Below are 23,311 nucleotides of genomic sequence, written 5' to 3'. Positions count from 1 at the left end.
GTGGAGGCTCACTGTAAAAATGTAGTCGGATACAGTTACTAATTACATGCTGAACATGTAATTAGTAACATAATACAAGCATCGAAATATTAAAGTAATGTAACGTTTCAGTTACTTTCAGATTGCTTTAATTCAACATTTGTAAATAAAGAGCAGAGAAAAGAAATAATCAATAAGACAATTTTTATTGACTCTATCCTAATAATGTAATCTCATTACATGTAATCTGTTACTCCCGGAGCCTGCTGACGGAGCCACAGCAGTGAAGCGGAGGTGAAAACAGACATTAAAATGATTTCATTTCATTTTCTTCTTCAGTGTCACCGATTGTGTCAATAATCAATAAACTGATTACTTATCAACTAAATGGATCTCCAGATATTCTGATCATCAGTTTGTCTGTTCTTTGATTTCAGCCCGTTAAATGATCAATAATGAATCAGTGAATCGATGATAATCACTTTAATCTCAGTGTTTTCATAAACGATCCAGTGTTTGATCTTTAACCCTTAAACTTCGTCAATGATTCGTTCAATATGAATATTTTCTGGTTTCTTTCCTCTGAACACTGAAGATCTTTGATTTTTGAGTTTGAAGACGACATTTTCTGACATTTTATATCCAAACAGCTGATTGATCAGTTGAGACGCTGCTCAGCTGATTCATCAACAGTTAAATGAAACAACATGAAGACAAACAGAGACTGCTGACTCAGCAGAGTACACAGTCTGTATTCATATCTGTCAGTCAATATAAAATCAATACGTTAACTGATCAAACGTCTGAACAGGCTGAGAAACAGCAACATCTAGTGGCTGTTAGAAGAACTGCAGCTCAGCACACCACAGACCAGACCAACAGGGAGTGTTAGTTTAATGTGTGTGTGTGTGTGTGTGTGTGTGTGTGTGTGTGTGTGTGTTCAGTAGAGCTTCATGGAGGCCTCAAACAGCTGACTCAGGTCCTCCTCGTTGTGCTCTCTGGGAGACAGTTTGGTCACTCGCTCCTGAAACAAACAAGACGACATTAACGACCCTCTGAATTCTTTCACCTTTCATTCATTATAAAACGAACACATGGAGACTTTCAGGGCTTCATGACTGAGATCTGAACATCTGTTCATCAAAGGATCAAAGAGGTTCAATAATGAATCAATTCATCGATGATAATAAATTAATTGATTTAGTGTTTCAGTGTTTGAAGATGTTTTCATGTTGCTTTAATTATTTAAATATCTGAATATACTGAAGTTAATTAAACAGTTTTTAACTTCCATCTCAACATCACCATCATTAATAATAATAATGTAATAATTAATGAACCATCGTCGTTAAAGGACTCTGAACAACACATTCAGTTCCGGGGTCACTCTGTCCATGACATCATGGTTCTGCAGGTGTGACTCTGTGGCGGTGCTGGCGGCGAGCTCACCTGAGGGATGGTTCCCTTCACCAGAGCCGGGATGTCGTCCTTGCTGTAGCCCACAGCTCCCAGCCCGTCCTCCACCTGCATGTCGAACAGGAACTTACGCAGCGTGTCGGCCAGAACGGCGCCCGCGTCCTCCCTCTTCACCTGCCGGATGTCTGCACCTGAACGCAGCACAGAGGGACGATGTCACAGTGTGACCAGGTGAAAGACACACGTGTCACATGTGACAGAAGAAGAAGCTTGAGACCTGACGACACGTCTCGTTTACACCATCTGACTGTCAACATGAACCAAACAAATAAAATACATCTGATCATGAAGAGCCTCCGTCAGCAGCACCAACACATCACCTGTGACTGCTCTCACTATCATATATCACTGTTATACTGTGAGCAGGTGAGCAGGTGTACAGGTGAACAGGTACCAAGGATCTCTGCAGCCTCCAGGTGGCGCTCCGGACACATCGGGGCTGTGAAGTTAAAGACGGCCGGAGACGTGAGGACCACAGAGAGTCCATGAGGCTGAGGACACACACACACACACACACACACACACACACACACTTCCTGTTACAGTCTGACTTTGTGACGTCGACCAAACTCACCTGAGTTTATTGATTTTGAGGAGTTCAGTTCTGATCAGAGTGATTTACAATGATCTCAATGATCAGTCAATAAGTCAATTTATTAGCTCAACATTATCAATACTGTGATGTCACGTAATGATGTCACTAGGGATGCTCCGATCGATCAGCCGCCGTATATGTGTATATATATATACAGTATATATATATTTTATTTTTTAAAAATGTTTCCCCCCGAGGCTGTTTTTCTGCGCGTGACGTAAATGACCTGTGACTGTTTTTCTTTTTCACAGTTGTCGAGACCGTCGGCACGGTGTTTACTTTAAAGGTCTGGGGCAGCTCTGATTGGAGCGACACACTCTGTGCAGCTGTCCTGCCAGTCGCGATGCGTCGATCCCCGAGTGCGGCGTAACCCGAAGGAGAAAGCTCCATGTTACGTCGGGGATCGACGCATCGCGACTGGCAGGACGGCTTAAGCTACTGCTAACGTGAGTTTTTCAAAAACCTTCTTTTTAGCAAACTTTGTGTCCACAAACGATGTTCTCAATGCTCGTGTTCATGTGTAGAGACCCTGGTGATGCTACGAGCAAAGTTTCATGTTGTGTCGAGTCTTCTTAGTGTTTTAAAAATAGCGACTTTGATTTTTTTTTTTCCATCAAATGGATGTAATTTGTGTTTCCTTATGGTTAAGGGTGCAGTGGCAGTAAACTGCATGCCTCTTTTTGTTTAAAATGATTTTGAAGACTTTTTTGCCTCACTTGGGGAGTAAGGCAAGTAAATTAAAGCTCTGGTCTACGATCTGAGAAAGGTTTGAAATAGCATCCCCCCCCCCACACACAGCCGGCAGAAACCAAATACAGCAGCTTTGACTGCAGAGTAACGATGTCGGATTCACAGGTAAAGTTATTACAATGCACGTTGAAACTCACGTAACTCTTGTAAGTCATTACAATGTCCACAGCTGAGCTCCACAGCCAAGCTAGCGTAACGTCATTAGCATGCTACAGCTACGTAATCAGTTACAACAGCTAAGTTAGCCACTTCTAAAAGTTACTGAGGGCCAAGAGACTAACAGATGCTGCCGCCAGCTTTCATCACAACGATCACTTCCACATTTTGGCTGAAAAATAAACCGTCATGAGCCTCGGACCAGCTGTGTGTGTCCCAGCTGCTGTCTGAGCAGCACCGCGACACAAACGTGCCCGTAAACCGTGATCTCTTGTTTATGACAGATAAGACACACAAATACACACATCGTAACGCCTATATGATAATCCATCATGTTGATTTAGCAAAGGCTTCGTTGAACACAAACGGACAAGACCAGGAGGAGGGTTAGCAAAACAGCTGAGCAGTGACCGGGCAAGAGGTTGTTATGGAGAAATAAATCTGAAACCCGTCCGCTTCACGTTGGGGTTTCATCCATCCCTTCATTCATCTTACTTGCTGCTTCATTTAGCTGCCACGAGCAAATAACTAGGCTGATTTGGTGTAAACATGTTAGCAATGTTAGCTTGTTGTTAGCTTACAATGCTAGCATAGAGGCTAACGTCTCCGTCGAACAAGTAAACAAGTGTTGACAACACTGCGGAGACAGACACCGTCTAATAACAGAAACAAACTAACGGCAGCTTCACAGTCATCAGCAGCATCGGCATGAAACTTATCTGTGTCAACATCCACAATAGAGACGAAGGTTACCTGCTCAACAGAAACTCGCTGTGTCAGCACCGGGTCCATATGTTCACGGACCTTTGGCCACCGTTCAGATGATGACCCGATGTTTACTCGGTTTGAGCCCTCTTTGTTTCACATCTCGCTTTGTGTCTTTTCAGTGACAGACTTTCTCTCTTTGACTCTTTGTCGGTGGGGCGAGCAGAGGCAGCTGAACTGCTCAGGGCAAAACAAACCTCTTGTCCGCTTGTAGTTTCAAATGCGGAAGTGGGTCGGGACCAGACGTGAGCAGGAGCAGGAGAGTGAGCGAGGATTGGATCGGAAAATCGATCAAATAGGAGCCATCCGGGCCGGATGGTTCCTATTGGTCAATTTCTTTCAGTTTTACAGACACTAGAGAGAATGGATTTATTTGGTTCCTTGTACTCTTCACATTGTGTGGGTGGCACTATTGGACCAGAACCACCATCTAAATGATGTTAATAATAATAACAAATCTTTCAAATTGTAGACCAGAGCTTTAAGTAAATTTTATTTATTTTTATTTTATTTCATCTATTGCTCTTGACAGGGTTAGTAATGTTTACACAAATAAAAAGTTGATTGTGGAACATAAAGATCTTGATTGTATTTATTATTTATTTTAGTACAAATGGTTTTAGCACTTTAAGTGTTGCACAAGGCTAGATTGTAAATACAGGACACTGAGGATTATTATTATTATTATTCTCCCATCCATTCTGTGATCGGTGATCGGATCGGCCCCCAAAAATGCTGATCGGAGCATCCCTAGATGTCACGTAATGTCATTAAATGATGTCATGAATGATGTCACGTAATGATGTCACGTAATGATGTCATGTAGTGATGTCATGAATGATGTCATGAATGATGTCATGTAGTGATGTCATGAATGATGTCATGAAATGATGTCATGCAATGATGTCATGCAATGATGTCATGCAATGATGTCATGTGGAGGCAGCTGTGTTGTCTGCAGGTCCCTCACTCACCACCAGTGGGTGCTCCACACTGTAATCTTTGGCTAAGTGAGTCTTCACGTTCCCGGCAACCGGATACGACATCCCGTGACTGAGAGACGATGACACTCGTTAGATTCATTTAATAACTAATAATGAGTGTTAACTGTAAACATGAACGTGTTTCCAGTCCTCAGCTGTGACTGGATGAATTCTTTATTAAATTAAAGCTTTTTCATCTGTAAACATTCAAATCCAGTAAAAACAGTGAAGCTGTGTCGTCTCACCACAGGTGAACTCCTGCGTTTCCAAAGCCGATGCCGGCGAACACACTGGCCAGGTGCATGCTGGACCGAGCCTCCAGGTCCTCGGGGTCCCGCACCGCTCTGCAAACACACAAACAAACACACAAGATATATTGTAAATCATTTGTTTTATAATATTTTATTCATGGCACAATTCTTTGTTTACAGCTGATCAACAACTCAAACTTAAATGTTTTCATGTGTTTTATTAGACTTTGTCTTTCTTGAATCTTTGTCTGTCTGTCTGTCTGTCTGTCTGTCTGTCTGTCTGTCTGTCTGTGGCTCCATCTTGTGTTCATTGGTTGTTGACATCTGTTCAGAGCTCAGCTGAGTTGTTTTGATTACATTACAATAAAAACAATTAATGATAATCTTTACTTTATCTTTTAGTGTTAAAACCAAACTGGATCAGAATCCTGATCTGGTTCTGCTGCAGGCAGTAAGAACAGCCTCAGACGGTCCTGTCAGCGAGGAGAACCTGCTCAGGTTCTGTGCGAGTCACAGTTGGACCTCAAGTTAATCGTGGTCACCTCTTCATGTACTTGGCGAGCACGTTGAGGGCGTGGCGGGACCACACGTCACTGATCGGGTTACTGCCCTGGTAGGGGGGGCGGTTGCTGGGGTTGGGGGGGCAGGGCGCCCTCTGGTGATAGGGCAGAGCGGTGTACGACTCCAGAGCGTGACTGAGGGAGGGAAACACACAAGGGTCAATACGACTCACACACACACACACACACACACACACACTTCTATCATCAGCACTGAGGGAAAGTAACTGAGTACTTTTACTCAAGTACTGTACTGCAGTACACTACAAGGCTACTTGTACTTTACTTGAGTATTCACATTTTCTGCTACTTGTGAGAATGTGAGATCTCTCCCCAACAAGATGGACGAGCTAACCTGGCATCAGAGGGACTACCGTGAGAGCAGCATCATGGTGTTTACTGAGACGTGGCTAACGGCGTTGACCCCGGACACGGACGCTAACATGGACGGATTTCAAATGCGGCGGGCGGACAGGACGGCAGAGAGCGGTAAGAGGAAAGGAGGAGGGCTGGCTGTGTTTGTTAATGACAGATGGTGTAACTCTGGATACATCACTGTTAAAGAGCAGGTCTGCAGTAAGGACATTGAACTTTTAGCGGTTAGCATGAGGCCGTACTACCTCCCGAGGGAGTTTACACAGGTGATCGTACTCGCAGTGTATATCCCCCCCTCTGCTAACGCTGATGCAGCTTGTGACGCTCTCCACTCAGTCACAAGCTCACTGCAGACACAGCACCCACAGGCCCTCTTCCTCTTCTCTGGGGACTTCAATCATGCCTCTCTGTCCTCCACCCTGCCCACATTCACACAGTATGTCACCTGCCACACCAGAGACAATACAACACTGGACTTATTTTATGCCAACAGCAAGGAGGCATACAACTCATCCCCCCTCCCTCCCCTGGGAAGATCTGACCACAACCTGGTTCATCTCCTGCCTGTGTACATGCCCCTCGTAAACAGGCAACCAGTGGAGACCCGCACAGTTAAAGCATGGACTGAGGAGTCTGAAGAGGCTCTGAGGGACTGCTTTGACTCTACTGTGTGGGAAGAACTGTGTGTTTCTCATGGGGAGGACATCGACAGCTTAACAGGATGCATAACGGACTACATAAACTTCTGTGTTGAAAACACTGTACCCACCAGGACTGTACAGTGTTTTTCAAACAGCAAACCCTGGATTAATCCTGACATAAAGGCTCTCCTTAAGGAGAAAAAGAGGGCCTTTAGGTCAGGAAACAAGGAGGAGCTGAAGGCTGTGCAGAGAGAGCTGAGGAGGAAGATCAGAGAGGGGAAGAACAGCTTCAGGAGGAAGATGGAGGTCCAGCTGCAGCAGAGTAACATCAGTGGAGTCTGGAAAAGCCTTAAAACGACCTATGGGCTGAGGAAACCAGACTCTCAGGCTGCCGGGGATCAGACGTGGGTGAACGACCTGAACCTATTCTTCAATAGGTTTGACCAGACACCCACCCCTCCCCCGGCCCAGTCATCGCTGCTGCCCCCCACCACCTCTTCCACCCCCGTTTCCTGCCTCATTCTCACCTCTACCTCCCTTTCCACTGCTTTCATGTTGCAGACTCCCGCGACTGCCCCCCATTCACCCACCTCCCCCAGCCAACACTCAGCCCCCCTGCTCCAATCTGTCCCTCTCCACTATCCAGGTGAGGAATGAACTGAGGAAGATGAAGGTGAAGAAGGCCACAGGTCCAGACGGGATCAGCTCCAGGCTCCTCAAGTCCTGTGCAGACCAGCTGTGCAGGATTGTGGAGTACATCTTCAACATGAGCCTGAAGGTGGGAAAAGTGCCACTGCTGTGGAAAACCTCCTGCGTGGTACCAGTACCTAAGATCCCTCACCCTAAAGCTTGATTTATGCTTCTGCGTCGCGGCGACGGCGTAGCTACGTCGTCGAGGCAGACCCCTACACGGACCCTGCGCCGTAGCCTGACGTGCGCCTCCAAAAAATCCGGACTACGCGTCACGTCGACGCGTCGAGACGCGAACGGCAAGGACTGGGATTGGTCCGCTCAGACCGTCATTCCGGCAGTTGCTTTTCCGGTCAACAGTATAACAACACCGGCAGTTACTTCTGCTGCTTGCATGCTTGTCTCCTATTGCTTGTGAACTCCGTGCTTTGTGAGATCCCAGCAGGGCAGGAGGAGTATTGGTGTTGTGCAGCATGTAGCTTGTACTGTGACCAGAATGCTACACAGCATATCCGCTCTGACCGCAACTGCAGTGCAAGAGAGCAAGAACCCCCCGAAACCAATCCCCCCACCCCCCCTCGCGGCTTGGCGGTGAATTGCAGACCAACGCGTTCCCTCGACGCAGAACTTCGAATGCTCAATGACGGCGTCGGGTCGACGACGTAACTACGCCGTCGCCGCGACGCAGAAGCATAAACTAGGCTTAAGGACTTCAACAGCTACAGACCAGTTGCTCTCACTTCACACCTGATGAAGACCCTGGAGCGGCTGGTCCTTGTCCATCTGCGCCCTCTGGTGGGTCCTTTTATGGACCCACTCCAGTTTGCCTACCAGCCTGGCATCGGAGTGGACGACGCCATCATCTTCCTCCTGGACAGATCACTGTCTCACCTGGAGAAGCCTGGACGCACTGTGAGGATCATGTTCTTTGATTTCTCCAGTGCTTTCAACACCATAGAGCCTGCACTTCTGGGGGACAAGCTGGAGCTCACGGGGGTGGACCAACACCTCACGACCTGGATCCTCGACTACCTCACCAACCGGCCACAGTATGTGAGGACTCGGGACTGTGTGTCGGACACAGTCATCTGCAGTACGGGGCCCCCACAGGGGACAGTCCTGGCCCCTTTCCTGTTCACCCTGTACACTGCAGACTTCTCCCACCAGTCACCCCACAGCCATCTACAAAAGTTCTGTGACGACTCTGCTATCGTCGGCCTCATCAGGGACGGGGACGACAGAGCCTACAGAGAACTCATTCAGGACTTTGTGGACTGGTGCCAGCAGAACCACCTCCAGCTCAACGCCGGGAAGACCAAAGAGCTGGTGGTGGATTTCTGCAGGCACAGACAACCCTGCACACAGGTGAACATCCTGGGAACGGACATTGAGATGGTAACATCTTACAAGTACCTGGGAGTTCACCTGAACAATAAACTGGACTGGACTGATCACACTGCAGCAACATACAACAAGGTCAGAGCAGACTCCATCTGCTGAGGAAGCTCAGGTCCTGTGGAGTGCAGGGGGCACTCCTGAGGACTGTCTATGACTCTGTGGTGGCATCAGCCATTTTCTATGGAGTAGTCTGCTGGAGCAGCAGCATCTCGCCAGCAGGTAGGAAGAGACTTGATAAACTTATCAAGATGGCCAGCTCCATCCTGGGACGCCCTCTTGACCCAGTGCAGGTGGGAGAGAGCAGGATGATGGACAAGCTGTCATCGCTGCTGGTGAAGGAGTCCCGCCCCCTGCAGGTCACTATCACCGCACTGGTCAGCTCCTTCAGCGACAGACTGATACACCCCAACTGTGTGAAGGAGAGGTACCGCAGGTCCAAGGGTGTGAAGGAGAGGTACCGCAGGTCCAAGTGTGTGAAGGAGAGGTACCGCAGGTCCAAGGGTGTGAAGGAGAGGTACTGCAGGTCCAAGTGTGTGAAGGAGAGGTACCGCAGGTCCAAGTGTGAGAAGGAGAGGTACCGCAGGTCCAAGTGTGGAGGAGAGGTACCGCAGGTCCAAGTGTGAGAAGGAGAGGTACCGCAGGTCCAAGTGTGAGAAGGAGAGGTACCGCAGGTCCAAGTGTGTGAAGGAGAGGTACCGCAGGTCCAAGTGTGTGAAGGAGAGGTCCGCAGGTCCAAGTGTGGAGGAGAGGTACCGCAGGTCCAAGTGTGTGAAGGAGAGGTACTGCAGGTCCAAGTGTGTGAAGGAGAGGTATCACAGGTGCAAGTGTGAGAAGGAGAGGTACCACAGGTGCAAGTGTGTGAAGGAGAGGTATCGCAGGTCCAAGTGTGTGAAGGAGCGGTACCGCAGGTCCAAGTGTGTGAAGGAGAGGTCCGCAGGTCCAAGTGTGGAGGAGAGGTACCGCAGGTCCAAGTGTGTGAAGGAGAGGTACCGCAGGTCCAAGTGTGTGAAGGAGAGGTATCACAGGTGCAGGTGTGAGAAGGAGAGGTACCACAGGTCCAAGTGTGTGAAGGAGAGGTATCACAGGTCCAAGTGTGTGAAGGAGCGGTACCGCAGGTCCAAGTGTGTGAAGGAGAGGTCCGCAGGTCCAAGTGTGGAGGAGAGGTACCGCAGGTCCAAGTGTGTGAAGGAGAGGTACCGCAGGTCCAAGTGTGTGAAGGAGAGGTACCGCAGGTCCAAGTGTGAGAAGGAGAGGTACCGCAGGTCCAAGTGTGTGAAGGAGAGGTATCGCAGGTCCAAGTGTGAGAAGGAGAGGTACCGCAGGTCCAAGTGTGTGAAGGAGAGGTACCGCAGGTCCAAGTGTGAGAAGGAGAGGTACCGCAGGTCCTTCCTTCCTGCTGCTGTTAGACTCTACCACCAGCACTGCTCCCAGTAGACCTCACATGCCATAAAAAACTCTACACATATCAACACACGTTCTGGTTTGCACTAATTGGTCAATTTTTAATACTCATATTTGTTATTTATTAAATTCTCTCTCTTATTATATTGTTTATTTTTTACCTTTTATTATTGTTTTAGTGTGACACTGTCCTTTGGCTGCTGTGACTCAGAAATTTCCCCATTTGCGGGACAAATAAAGGAATTCTGATTCTGATTAACATGTAAGGTTGTAACGTGTAAGGTTAACATGTAAGGTTGTAACGTGTAAGGTTAACATGTAAGGTTGTAACGTGTAAGGTTGTAACATGTAAGGTTTTAACGTGTAAGGTTAGCATGTAAGGTTGTAACGTGTAAGGTTGTAACGTGTAAGGTTAACATGTAAGGTTGTAACGTGTAAGGTTAACATGTAAGGTTGTAACATGTAAAGTTGTAACATGTAAGGTTGTAACATGTAAAGTTGTAACATGTAAGGTTGTAACGTGTAAGGTTGTAACGTGTAAGGTTGTAACATGTAAGGTTGTAACATGTAAGGTTGTAACATGTAAGGTTTTAACGTGTAAGGTTTTAATATGTAAGGTTAACATGTAAGGTTTTAACGTGTAAGGTTGTAACATGTAAGGTTGTAACATGTAAAGTTGTAACATGCAAGGTTGTAGCGTGTAAGGTTGTAACATGTAAGGTTAACATGTAAGGTTGTAACATGTAAGGTTTTAACGTGTAAGGTTTTAACGTGTAAGGTTTTAATATGTAAGGTTAACATGTAAGGTTTTAACGTGTAAGGTTGTAACATGTAAGGTTGTAACGTGTAAGGTTAACATGTAAGGTTGTAACGTGTAAGGTTAACATGTAAGGTTAACATGTAAGGTTGTAACATGTAAGGTTAACATGTAAGGTTGTAACGTGTAAGGTTAACATGTAAGGTTAACATGTAAGGTTAACATGTAAGGTTGTAACGTGTAAGGTTGTAACGTGTAAGGTTAACATGTAAGGTTGTAACGTGTAAGGTTAACATGTAAGGTTGTAACGTGTAAGGTTGTAACATGTAAGGTTAACATGTAAGGTTGTAACATGTAAGGTTTTAACGTGTAAGGTTTTAATATGTAAGGTTAACATGTAAGGTTTTAATATGTAAGGTTAACATGTAAGGTTGTAACGTGTAAGGTTTTAATATGTAAGGTTAACATGTAAGGTTGTAACGCGTAAGGTTTTAATATGTAAGGTTAACATGTAAGGTTGTAACGTGTAAGGTTTTAATATGTAAGGTTAACATGTAAGGTTGTAACGTGTAAGGTTGTAACGTGTAAGGTTAACATGTAAGGTTGTAACGTGTAAAGTTGTAACATGTAAGGTTGTAACGTGTAAGGTTGTAACATGTAAGGTTAACATGTAAGGTTGTAACATGTAAGGTTTTAACATGTAAGGTTTTAATATGTAAGGTTAACATGTAAGGTTGTAACGTGTAAGGTTGTAACATGTAAGGTTAACATGTAAGGTTGTAACATGTAAGGTTTTAACATGTAAGGTTTTAATATGTAAGGTTAACATGTAAGGTTGTAACGTGTAAGGTTTTAATATGTAAGGTTAACATGTAAGGTTGTAACGTGTAAGGTTTTAATATGTAAGGTTAACATGTAAGGTTGTAACGTGTAAGGTTTTAATATGTAAGGTTAACATGTAAGGTTGTAACGTGTAAGGTTTTAACGTGTAAGGTTTTAATATGTAAGGTTAACATGTAAGGTTGTAACGTGTAAGGTTTTAACGTGTAAGGTTTTAACGTGTAAGGTTGTAACGTGTAAGGTTTTAATATGTAAGGTTAACATGTAAGGTTGTAACGTGTAAGGTTTTAATATGTAAGGTTAACATGTAAGGTTGTAACGTGTAAGGTTTTAACGTGTAAGGTTTTAATATGTAAGGTTAACATGTAAGGTTGTAACGTGTAAGGTTGTAACGTGTAAGGTTTTAATATGTAAGGTTAACGTGTAAGGTTAACGTGTAAGGTTTTAACGTGTAAGGTTGTAGCGTGTAAGGTTTTAATATGTAAGGTTAACATGTAAGGTTGTAACGTGTAAGGTTTTAACGTGTAAGGTTTTAATATGTAAGGTTAACATGTAAGGTTGTAACGTGTAAGGTTTTAATATGTAAGGTTAACATGTAAGGTTGTAACGTGTAAGGTTTTAATATGTAAGGTTAACATGTAAGGTTTTAACGTGTAAGGTTTTAATATGTAAGGTTAACATGTAAGGTTGTAACGTGTAAAGTTTTAAAGATTTTGTCACCAGCCTGATTCATACGCAAACAAACAGGCACAGCAGCATGTGGCTAGAGGAACCACTAACTGCTGCTAACTGTAGCTACCATTAGCTAGTTAGCACAGTTAGTTGTGCAGTTGTGCCGGGGTTAGCTAGTTAGCATGCTTGTTAATGCTAACTAGCTAGCTAGAGCAGATATCTCTGCATCTTTCATTCCTCGGTTCTCACACCAACTCTGCTCTGAACTCAGGAACACGTTGACTCACGTGTGTTGAGTCAAAGGTCACAGTGAGACTCGTTTAACACAACACAACACAACACAACACAATACAAGTGTTGAATTTAGTAGAGTGTCCACGAGTGTGTGACGATGATCTATAAATAAACCAACATGTGTAAATATTAAATATAATTTTAATATAATAATTATCTTAATATAATAATAAATAATAAGATAACTGAGTGTTTGTGTTGTTGAGGAGAAACAATCATCAGGAATCAATGAACTGACCAGAGGACGTCGAAGCCGCTGTTGGCGGCGACTCTCTCGGGCATGCTCAGTGTGTGCAGCGGGTCCACGATGCCCAGCAGGGGTCTGATGGCTCTGCTGGCAATACCTGAACACAGACGACCAATCAGAGCTCAGACTGACGCACTGATGTCACCGCTCGCATTCATACCTCACACTTTGTGATGAAACTGGTCTGGATCAGAAGTTTGTCCCTCTGAGCTTCCATACTTCTGCCTATAGATCTGCTGTAGATTAAAGGTCTTCTCTTTAAAAATCTACAAAGATCCTCATTGGCTGATAAACAAACTGACCTTAAAGGCCAACAGAGTTTATACTTTTTACTTTGTTTATATGTGGCGGACCCTGCCACTTTATTCTCCTCTGAGAACAGCTTGTTTGTATTATTACCTCATTAATATTGTAATATTGAAAGGCTGCAACTTTTCATCACGTCAGCTGAATGTTTTGTCTCAGAGGACAGAGACGTCTCAGCTGGGGACCGAAGTCTTTACCTGTTTTGGTTTTCAGAGGCTCGTAGTCAAAGATGGCGGATCCGGTGGTCTCGCTGCCGGTCCCTGCGGTCGTCGGCACTGAAGGACAAAGTTCATGTGAATGTGATGACGGAGATCTTTACTGTCGGAGGAACCTCGACCCGATTTATCAACAGACGCTGTTAAACTCCTGAAGGCTCTGATGACCTGTGTCACTGCTCCACAGCTCAGAGCTTCATCTATATACCATCATATCATATATCATTATATGAAATCAACATGTTATTTCATGTGGACTGAATGTTATCTCTGATTGATTACAGATCATTCATCTCTTTATTACGTTTCACATGTCATCATCAGCCTCGGCTGTTGCCGTGGTAACCTGGGCGTCTTTACCTGCGATGAGCGGCTTCAGAGCGGCGGTGGCGATCTTCCCTTTACCGATCGGAGCGTTGACGAAGTCCAGGAAGTCGGCGTCGGGGTGACACGAGTACAGATTGGCTGCTTTACACGTGTCAATCACGGAGCCGCCGCCCACCGCCACGAACGCGTCGAACAAGTTGTTTTTAGCAAATGTGATGGCGTCTTTAAAACTGGAACACACACACACACACACACACACACTAATGACATTAATTAAAATTTCTTCAGACTTCATCTGACCTCAACAACAACAACATCAGCTGTTCACCGTTTGTTCTTTGAATCTGCTTGTTCACATATTTTACTGTTTGGGTCGGTGGAGCACACTGTTCTGGAGAACATTGTTCTGGAGAACATTGTTCTGGAGAACATTTTTTGACAGCATCTTTCAAACTAATCAATTCAAAAAGCTTCACCAGTGGAAACAAACATTCAGAGACAGACGACGAAGAAACGCTAATGAAATGAAGTCAAATGAATTAAAAGTTGGTCTGATTCTGTCTGGAGGTCATGAGAGTGTGTGCACCTGACAGCCAATCAGAGAGCAGGATGATGATGTCTCACCTGGTGTCGGTGGGCTCCACCCGCACGCTGTCGTACACTTTGTACTTGACTCCGTTCTTGGCCAGAGACTCGAGGACGGCCTTCACCGGAGGCAGCAGGGACAGGTTCTTATCCGTCATCAGACACACATTCTGGGCCCCGAGGTTCTGCAGGTCCTGCAGGAGAACCGGAGAACAGCAACAATGAGCTCAGTGTGATCAGAGTGAAGGTTTTTACCTTCATCTTCCTCACAGAGAACTCAGGACTCTGCTGTGTGTTGCTGTCGGCTGTAAGAATCACACCATGATCATCTGACGTGCAACACTGAAGAATGAACGATGTTATAAACTAATAAATATTTTCAGGTGGATCAAAGTCACATTTGAAAAACATCTTACAGACTGCAGGAGAAGAAGAAGAAGAAGAAGAAGAAGAAAAAGAAGAAGAAGGAGGTTTGACAGTGGAGTTAGAACGGCCTCATTTTTAAATGGAGTTCTGTGATGTGAAAACAAGCAGGAGGCTGAGTGAGTTGTTGCTGGCTAAGCTAACTACCAGCTAGCTAGCTTTGTGGCTAACCAAGTTAAAAGTTCTAATAATATATTTATGGTGATGTTTGATCACAGTCAGCTGGGTCAGAACCTGCACAAGGCACAGAACCAGTTGCAGGAGAATGTTATATATCCCAAGAAGGAAGTCTTTAATAAAATGAGCTATTAGCATGTAGCGCTCTGTCCACCTTAATAAGGTGGAATGTTCTGGAGAGAAAGAACCTCGTTAGAAACGTAAGAACTTCAGTTATTGTTGAATAACTTCAGATCAGCTGCTCAGTGACGTGTTTTAATGATGATGATGATGATGATGATGATGATGATGATGATGAAGTGTGGTTACCATGCCGATCTCTCTGGTCACTCCTGCTCCATATCTGATGCTGGAACTCGCCATCTGACATAAACAACGATATAAATTTACCACAAACAATAAAACAGAGTTTTCTAAGTTTAAACTAAAACATCAAAATGTTTCTACCTTTTAACATTTTAATAAAAACATGATTTACAACGTTTCCTCCATCTTCAGTGATCGTCCTGCTCTGAACAGCACTCAGCTGACTTTTCTTTGCCGACTGTTAAAATGTAGATTTTTTGAACACAGTTTGGTGGAGTTACCTCAAAGGCGTAGTCTGTTTTCCGGACGGTGCAGGTCGCCGCTCCAGCACCTGCAGAAAAAACACCTGATCATACCTGTGTGTGGATCAATGATCAGCTGATCGTGGATATCCATCAATGATCCAGATCAATCAATGTATCTGGGGCCTCATTTATAAAACTGTGTTGAAACGAATAATTCAGTGATTATTAACAGACAGTGACCATGAAGAGGACTTTAACCCTCCTGTTATCCATCAGGTCAATTTGACACCACAAATGATTGATCAGCAGGACTTACATATTGATTAACTGTGTGTGTGTGTGTGTGTGTGTGTGTGTGTGTGTGTGTGTGTGTGTGTACCTTGGTGGAAGGTGTTGGAGTGAGCAGGGCATCTGCATCTGTTCACACAGAAACATCCATGTCACACACACAGAACTCCACTCAAAACTCTGACACTTTAACGACAGTTTATCCTGGTAATCAACAGTTTGTACGACGACTCCTGAGACTCTCTGAATCACAGGAACATTTTCAAATCACCATAAATATTAATCCTCACAGCTGACGATGCGGATTTAATCAAAATAAACTTTAGTAACTGGTTGTCACTGCTCAGAGAAAAATGTTTGTAAAAACAGGGTTTTTACAGCACAGTTCTGAATGTAAAGCCAGAAGAGAAAAACTAAAGAATCCTGTCTGCTCGACTGATCCTACAACAACAAACAAACAAACAAACAAACAGACAAACAAAAGGCCATTTCTAAAGTTTTGTTGCTGTAATCCGGCTTTAATTTATAAAATGTGACATAAACTGATATTTCTCTCTGAAGCTGCTGCTGTTTTCATTCACCTTTTTATTTACTTTCAAATGTTTTTATTTATGTAATATTTAGCAAAAAGCAAAGTGAGAGGAAATATTTATTAATGTCACGTATAATTCATTAATTAATACATAATAACAGACAGGAGACTTCTCTTTACTCATTTTGACTTTGGCAGCTCCAGGCCTCCGTACCTGAGCTGTGTTTCAACAACTTTCTGCAGAAGCGTCTTTTGTTCGGAGTCCTCTGATCATGTGGAGCAGAATCTGAACCGGATCGGTTCTGGATTTAACCACTGACAGAGGAGAGAGTGAGACTGCTGCAGGTCCGGTCGGTCGGACCATAGATAGTATACCTCCAGTGAAGCTCTGCTGACATGAAGCAGGTCAACAGACTGCAGCAGACGTGCAGCCAGCAGCTGAAGCGCAGAGGAAAAGTTACTGATTGAACTCTGTCGATGTCAAGAACCAGAGGAGCCACGAGGCCCGTGTCCCGTCAGGACACCGTGTGAACACAGCTGTGAAGTACACGTCAACACGTCACGGTGTGTCACATGTTTGCCGAATCTTCAAAGACTTTCTCCTCATTAATAAAAGGTATGCTAATGAGCTGCGCGTGGCGCAGAACCGGACTCTGGAAACAAAGACTTTAAAACCGACACATTTTTGAGTGGAGTTTGGCGTGACCTTCTGTCCCCACAGAGCGTCTCTGACTTTGACTTTAACTCACCTGCACGTCACTTTGACTTTAGCTCACCTGCACGTCACTTTGACTTTAACTCACCTGCACGTCACTTCTCATCTTAATGACAGGAAATCAAACTTACGCGGCGCGCTCGAGCTGCCTGAGCAGAGAAACCACCCGGTCCCGTCCAGCCATGTCTGCAGGTCGATCCGCACGAGCTGCTGCTCAGAGCTAAATACTGTGACGTCAAGCAAGCAGCCCTGGACACCCTGCTTCCGCCTCCGCATTTCAAAATAAAGGCCGCACTCGCCACAGAGCTGAATCCCTCCTCGTTTTGCCTTCAAAGTTATGAATCCACCCATAATTAATGACGTCACTCCATTCAAAGTTCTGCAACTTTAATCAAGTTTATCATCATCATCATGTGGCGGCGGCGGCTCGGGGCAGAGCCAGCAGCTCGTTATCGGCAGGTTGCTGGTTTGATTCCCCTGGTCTGCATATCAGTGTCCCTGAGCAAGATGCTGAACCCCAAACTGTGTGTGTGTGTGTGTGTGTGTGTGTGTGTGTGTGTGTACTTTAACAACAGAAGACAGGAAATGAGTTTGAGCAGTTTTTCACATTAAAGGACAAACAACGGCCGACTGTGGTGTCTAAATGTCAGAGGTCAGAGGTCAGAGCAGAGACAGTCACACCTGCAGCTTCCTGACACATCGACCTTTAAACAAAGCTCAGTGTCCACACGCTGCTCAGACCTGATCCGACTCAGAATGAGCAGAACCACGTCCAGCACACGGGCTTTTATACAACAAACACTGAAAATAGTGTTTCTGTGACTTATTCAGTGGGTCAGTTCTGACCGTCACAGAGTCAAGAGCCGACATCAGGACGTGATGAGTTCACAGCAGACGCAGGTCAACAGCCTCGACCTGTTCTTCAACAGGCGTGACCAATCAATAAGTAGCTCCTGCTCATCAATCATATGTGGTGGCTGATTGGCTGATAACCTTCTGTCAGGACCACGTCAGAATCAGAACCAGAAACACTTTATTGATCCCTGAGGGGAGTTACAGCTGCTCCATTCAAAGTCTTAGAACATATGCAGAAACATAAAAACTGTAAATAAACAAGAATAATAAAATAGAATAAAATATAAGAAATGTTCATTCTACTATAAATATATCTGCATCTCTACACAGTGTAATCAATACTGCTCAGCTGACGTGTGGGTCATCGCACATTATTTGGTTTGGAGTCGTCCTGCTGACTCCGACAGGAGCTCAACAGGCACAATGGTTTCTGTGGTGCAGCTCGGTGGATCAGTCTGGTGCTGAGTGTGCTCCTGTGGCTGACCACCACGTCGTGGAGAAGATGGGAGCCATTGTCCAAGATGACATGTCAGTTGGACAGCGTCCTCTCTGACACCACGTCACAGAGTCCAGCTCCACTCCCACAACGCCACTGGCCTTGAGGATCAGCCTGTTCAGGCTCAGTCTGGAGAGACTTTAAGCTTTTTCTCTGATTCGTCCTCTGCATCGTCACTGTCTGCCAGTGTTAAACCCAGACCAGAGTCTGTACCGGATCTGTTCCAGCGCCACAGAGCTGCTCCACATGCTCAGAGGACTCAGAACCAAAGACACGTCTGTAGAACCGTATTCAAACCGCTCAGGTACGGAGGCCTGTCATTAGGTTCGTTAATTATTCTGATGTTAACTTGACGAGTGTAGAAGACGTGTTGAGAGTGAAGACATTGTGTCTGTGGTCTCATGGTTCATGTCATGAGACACTTTTATGGTTTCAGAGCACATGTGATAGGGAGGGCTCAACAACCTCACATGGATAAGACAACAGACAAGGAGGCCAAGGAGGCCAAGGAGGTCAAGGAGACCCTGTTGTTTCTGTGTAACCTCTCCTGTGTGTGTGTTCTGACAATGGTTGATGTATGAAACATGAATTATGGGACGTACCTGCATGTAAAATGTATGTTAACCTGTGAAGTGTTGTGTTCTATTATAAAGGCTGAGGAGAGACGGACGGACGGACAGGACAGGACAGGACAGACTAAATAAGTCTATTTTTCATATAGATTCCCGTCGGATCCTTTTCCTTTTTTTGTTCTTTTTATGGTCAAATAAAGCGTGTCTGACTGCAAGCGGCGTACCTGAAGCCAGAAGGCAGCAAGAAGACCGTTTGCGATAACTGCCTTTATATTCAAGTTATAAGGACTTCCTGCTTTATGGCAAAGGATCAAAATTGACCGCACCGCCACGCCCACCAGGTATAATGGAGGCAAAATGATAACTTTTCATGTTCAAGGTCTGAAGATGATCCTGAGTGAATGTGAAGTCTGTGGTGTTAAATCTGTAGGAGGAGTTTGTTAAAGCACGAGGCAGGAAATGGGTTAAAAACGGCAGCGAAATCTCAACTTCAAATCAAAATGGCGGACTTCCTGTTGGTCTGGTGCGTCTGGTCATGATACCGAATTTCGTTCATGTATGAGCATGTAGGAGGCGGGGCTTAAAGCTTAAGCGCCCTTTTCAATCCTTGTGGGGGCGCTGTGGTGCCATCTTTGCACTTAAAAGGCCCAGACCCGTATCAGATATCAATGTTGGTGACTGGTGATGGATCTGCCAGATTTGGTGTTTGTAGGAGTTTGTCTGTACGTACCAAATGGGAAAAGGCATTAGGGGGCGCTACTGAGCTGTTGTGCCGCACCTGAGGGCAGTTGTGATATCAAATTAAAGTACTCATGAGTTTGAACCTACGTGTCAAATTTGGTGAGTCTGCAAACATCCGAAAGTTGCTGCACGCCATTCAAGATGGCCAACTTCCTGTTGGTGGCGCTATGGAGTCCCCTGGCCACACCCCCACAGTCATCATGACTTCTAACAGCAGCACTCAGATGTGACTGTTCTGGTGAGTTGATGGGTTTGTTCAGGCCGTCTGCGCTGACAAGCGCTCGGGCCCTAATAATCAATAATTGATACAAATTCCAAAATCGACCAGGAGCAGGAGCAGGAGCAGGAGCAGGACCAGGAGCAGGACCAGGAGCAGGAGCAGGAGCAGGACCAGGAGCAGGACCAGGACCAGGAGCAGGAGCAGGAGCAGGAGCAGGACCAGGACCAGGAGCAGGAGCAGGAGCAGGAGCAGGACCAGGACCAGGACCAGGAGCAGGACCAGGACCAGGAGCAGGAGCAGGAGCAGGACCAGGACCAGGAGCTGGAGCAGGAGCAGGAGCAGGAGCAGGAGCAGGAGCAGGACCAGGAGCTGGAGCTGGAGCAGGACCAGGACCAGGACCAGGAGCTGGAGCAGGAGCAGGAGCAGGAGCAGGACCAGGACCAGGACCAGGAGCTGGAGCAGGACCAGGACCAGGACCAGGACCAGGTGCAGGACCAGGGGCAGTGCCTGCTGTTTAATATAGTCACTCTGTACTGTGAGGGAACAACAGAACTATAAAAGCTCTAACACATCATGTAACTGTCAGCAGGCGGTCTTCTCCTCTTCAGTACCAGATACAGAACTTCACTCAGCTGGTACCATGTGGAACAGAAACACGGAGCTGAAGTCAGCGTCTTCATCTCGCTCATCCTGATGCACGTCTCTTTTCTTCTCCTGGGGTTTCGTAGTGTTTTTGGTGGACTGAAGTGTTCGGACTTGGACCTGGACTGACTGTTCCGCTTGTTCCACTGTTCTTCATGGTCTTCATCGGTCCAGCCCAATGTGCTCTACATGTCTTCCTTGTACTGAGGCCCCTCAGCTGTCCACAGGAAGTGTGTGTGTGGAGGTCAGAGGTCACAGTGTAACGTTCAGGGTGATGTGGAGACGTGGAGACGAGGAGACAAAGGATCGAACATTGTCCGTTGTTGCTCACTCGGGGAATTTGTGACAGAATGGATCCTGGAGGAGACAGTGAGCAGGTCCAATGACACACAGACACACACACACACACACACACACACACACACACACACACACACAGATACACACAGACACACACACATTTGAAATATTTATTTATGCCCACATAACAAAGAAGTACAAGGGTTCTTGCACAAGGGACATAAACAGCCAGTGCAGTTGACAATGGAAGACGTCCGTCACAAAGCGCCTGAGGCTGAACACAGTTACATACAACATGACCTCAGGTCAGATAGAAGCAGACACTCGTCTCCTCCACATTGAACGGCTGCCAATAATAACTGAGACTGAGCAGTACCTGGCTAACTGTTTAGCTCTTCTTTTAGGGAGGCCAGCCACCTGAAGGCCCCTCACAACCAACGTATGCACATGCCCCAGACTACCAGACATAAAGACTAGAAGTTTACATCTGTAGCCCAGCTGAGAGGTGGTCTGCTGCAGCTGCTGGTGTTTCAGCACCTTGGTTAGAAAGGCCTCCTCTAGGCTGGAATCAAAGGTACAGCCGACCTCCAGAATGAACACCTCTCTACGATGTTCATTAACAACAACAACATCAGGAGTATCAGCTGTTACATTAGGGAACATTGAGACATCATTACACAGGCTGAACATACTCGGCTTCACAGTGTTTATACAGCATGATGGTGGACCTGAAGATAGAAGAGATATCTGCTGATATCAAATCCACAATTCTGTCATGCCTACATATGTAGAGCCCTCTGTAAACATGGCAACCATTTAAGAGGTGAGACATGGTTTCAGCTATTTGTTCACTGCCATGGTGTACACAGTGAGGAGCATGACCGCCTGGAAACCAGATGGAAAGGTTCAGTTTAGTTGGTAAAACCTGTAGTCTCGCTTTTAACAATGTTCTCATCCAGGGCAGCATTTCTGAACCCATCGGTGAGACAGAGTGGTCTGCAGCTGGGAGACACGCAGTCTTCCCTTGAAGTCTCAGCTCAGCCCATTGCTGCCGCTGCCTTTGTTGCTGCGCCCCCAAGAGGTGACTTCGAGCATTTCTTAGTGGGAGTAGATGTTTTGTCCCACAGACATTCACAGTTGCTTTTACAGAGATGTTGGGGTCAGATATAACCTCCTCTGAGACCTCCACGGACTCAGAGTCAGACCCCATCCACTCCAGGGTAACATCAGCCCAGCAACACAGATCGTTCTCGGGCCAGTCTGACCACACACCGAAGCCAGGAGAGCGGCTGTCCAGCTTTCCACTAGGTTTCCTCTTAAAGCCCAGGAAGTTAGGCTCCGACCCACGAGCCAGGGGGACCTTGCGTCTTCTTAGGTCCAAGAACAGAGAAGCTCGGGCAGGCTCTCTGACACTGGTGCACACACACACACACACACACACACACACACACACACACACACACATAGTTAGTTTGCGCTCCTTCATGCACTGCAGCTGCATGGACTCCACAAGTGATCCCATGTTATCCAGCATGATGAGCGTGTCCAGTAGCTCTGTCAGAGCTGTCAGGTGGTACCGTGGTGTTCTGGACCCCCTGCTGCAGCGTTCACAGCAAAATCACATCTTTTCCCAAACAAATAGAAACAAACACAGAGACGTCTCACTGTGTTTCCTGCTGCTGCAGCAGATGAAGGTCACACCTTCAGTCCACAGTCAAGCTGAGAAAGGTCACATCATCTTCATCATCATCATCTTCATCATCATCATCTTCATCTTCATCATCATCATCACCAGTCCTGTTCACATGCAGGTGTCTGTGTGCAGAGCTCCTCCCTCTCTGAGACTCACTGATATAAAGGAGAAACAGCTCCAGAGCTTCTGACTGAAGACAGTCAGTCTTCAACAGACAGACAGACAGACAGACAGACAGACAGACAGTCAGTCTTCAACAGACAGACAGACAGACAGACAGACAGACAGACAGTCAGTCTTCAACAGACAGACAGACAGAAGCTCTGCGGGACCATCAGGTGAGACAACCATATATTTTGTATTATTTATCTTTGATTTATTATTTATATGAATTTTAAATCTAATTCATCACTCACTGTTAGAACAAGATCAACCTGTAGGAACCTCTGTGGGAGGAGACATGTTGTGTAACTGTTGTGTAACTGTTGTGTACACGTGTGTCCTCAGACATGACGCTGTGTGTGTCCTCAGACATGAAGCTGTGTGTGTCCTCAGACATGACGCTGTGTGTGTCCTCAGACATGAAGCTGTGTGTCCTCAGACATGACGCTGTGTGTGTCCTCAGACATGACGCTGTGTGTGTCCTCAGACATGAAGCTGTGTGTGTCCTCAGACATGAAGCTGTGTGTGTCCTCAGACATGACGCTGTGTGTGTCCTCAGACATGAAGCTGTGTGTGTCCTCAGACATGAAGCTGTGTGTGTCCTCAGACATGACGCTGTGTGTGTCCTCAGACATGAAGCTGTGTGTGTCCTCAGACATGACGCTGTGTGTGTCCTCAGAC

General features: G+C 45.8%; 1 protein-coding gene across 1 annotated transcript; it reads right to left on the bottom strand.

Moving 5' to 3' along the window:
- Positions 1-166: 166 nt before the first annotated feature.
- Positions 167-17,158, bottom strand: adhfe1 (alcohol dehydrogenase iron containing 1). Its single transcript, XM_084368921.1, has 14 exons — positions 17,081-17,158; positions 15,794-15,831; positions 15,451-15,500; positions 15,173-15,226; positions 14,303-14,457; positions 13,712-13,908; positions 13,334-13,411; positions 12,822-12,927; positions 5,498-5,650; positions 4,950-5,048; positions 4,696-4,774; positions 1,850-1,946; positions 1,429-1,586; positions 167-1,003 (listed from the first exon to the last, which is right to left on the bottom strand). The coding sequence occupies exons 1-14, from the start codon at positions 17,131-17,133 to the stop codon at positions 920-922; spliced, it is 1,401 nt and encodes a 466-aa protein (XP_084225047.1). The 5' UTR covers positions 17,134-17,158; the 3' UTR covers positions 167-919.
- Between the last annotated feature and the right edge of the window lie 6,153 nt (positions 17,159-23,311).

The sequence above is a fragment of the Pagrus pagrus genome (assembly GCF_965226575.1).
Source record: "Pagrus pagrus genome assembly, chromosome: 12".
Classification (NCBI taxonomy): domain Eukaryota; kingdom Metazoa; phylum Chordata; class Actinopteri; order Spariformes; family Sparidae; genus Pagrus; species Pagrus pagrus.
Note: the sequence above shows the minus strand (reverse complement) of the source record. Positions and strands in the feature narration are given on the sequence as shown.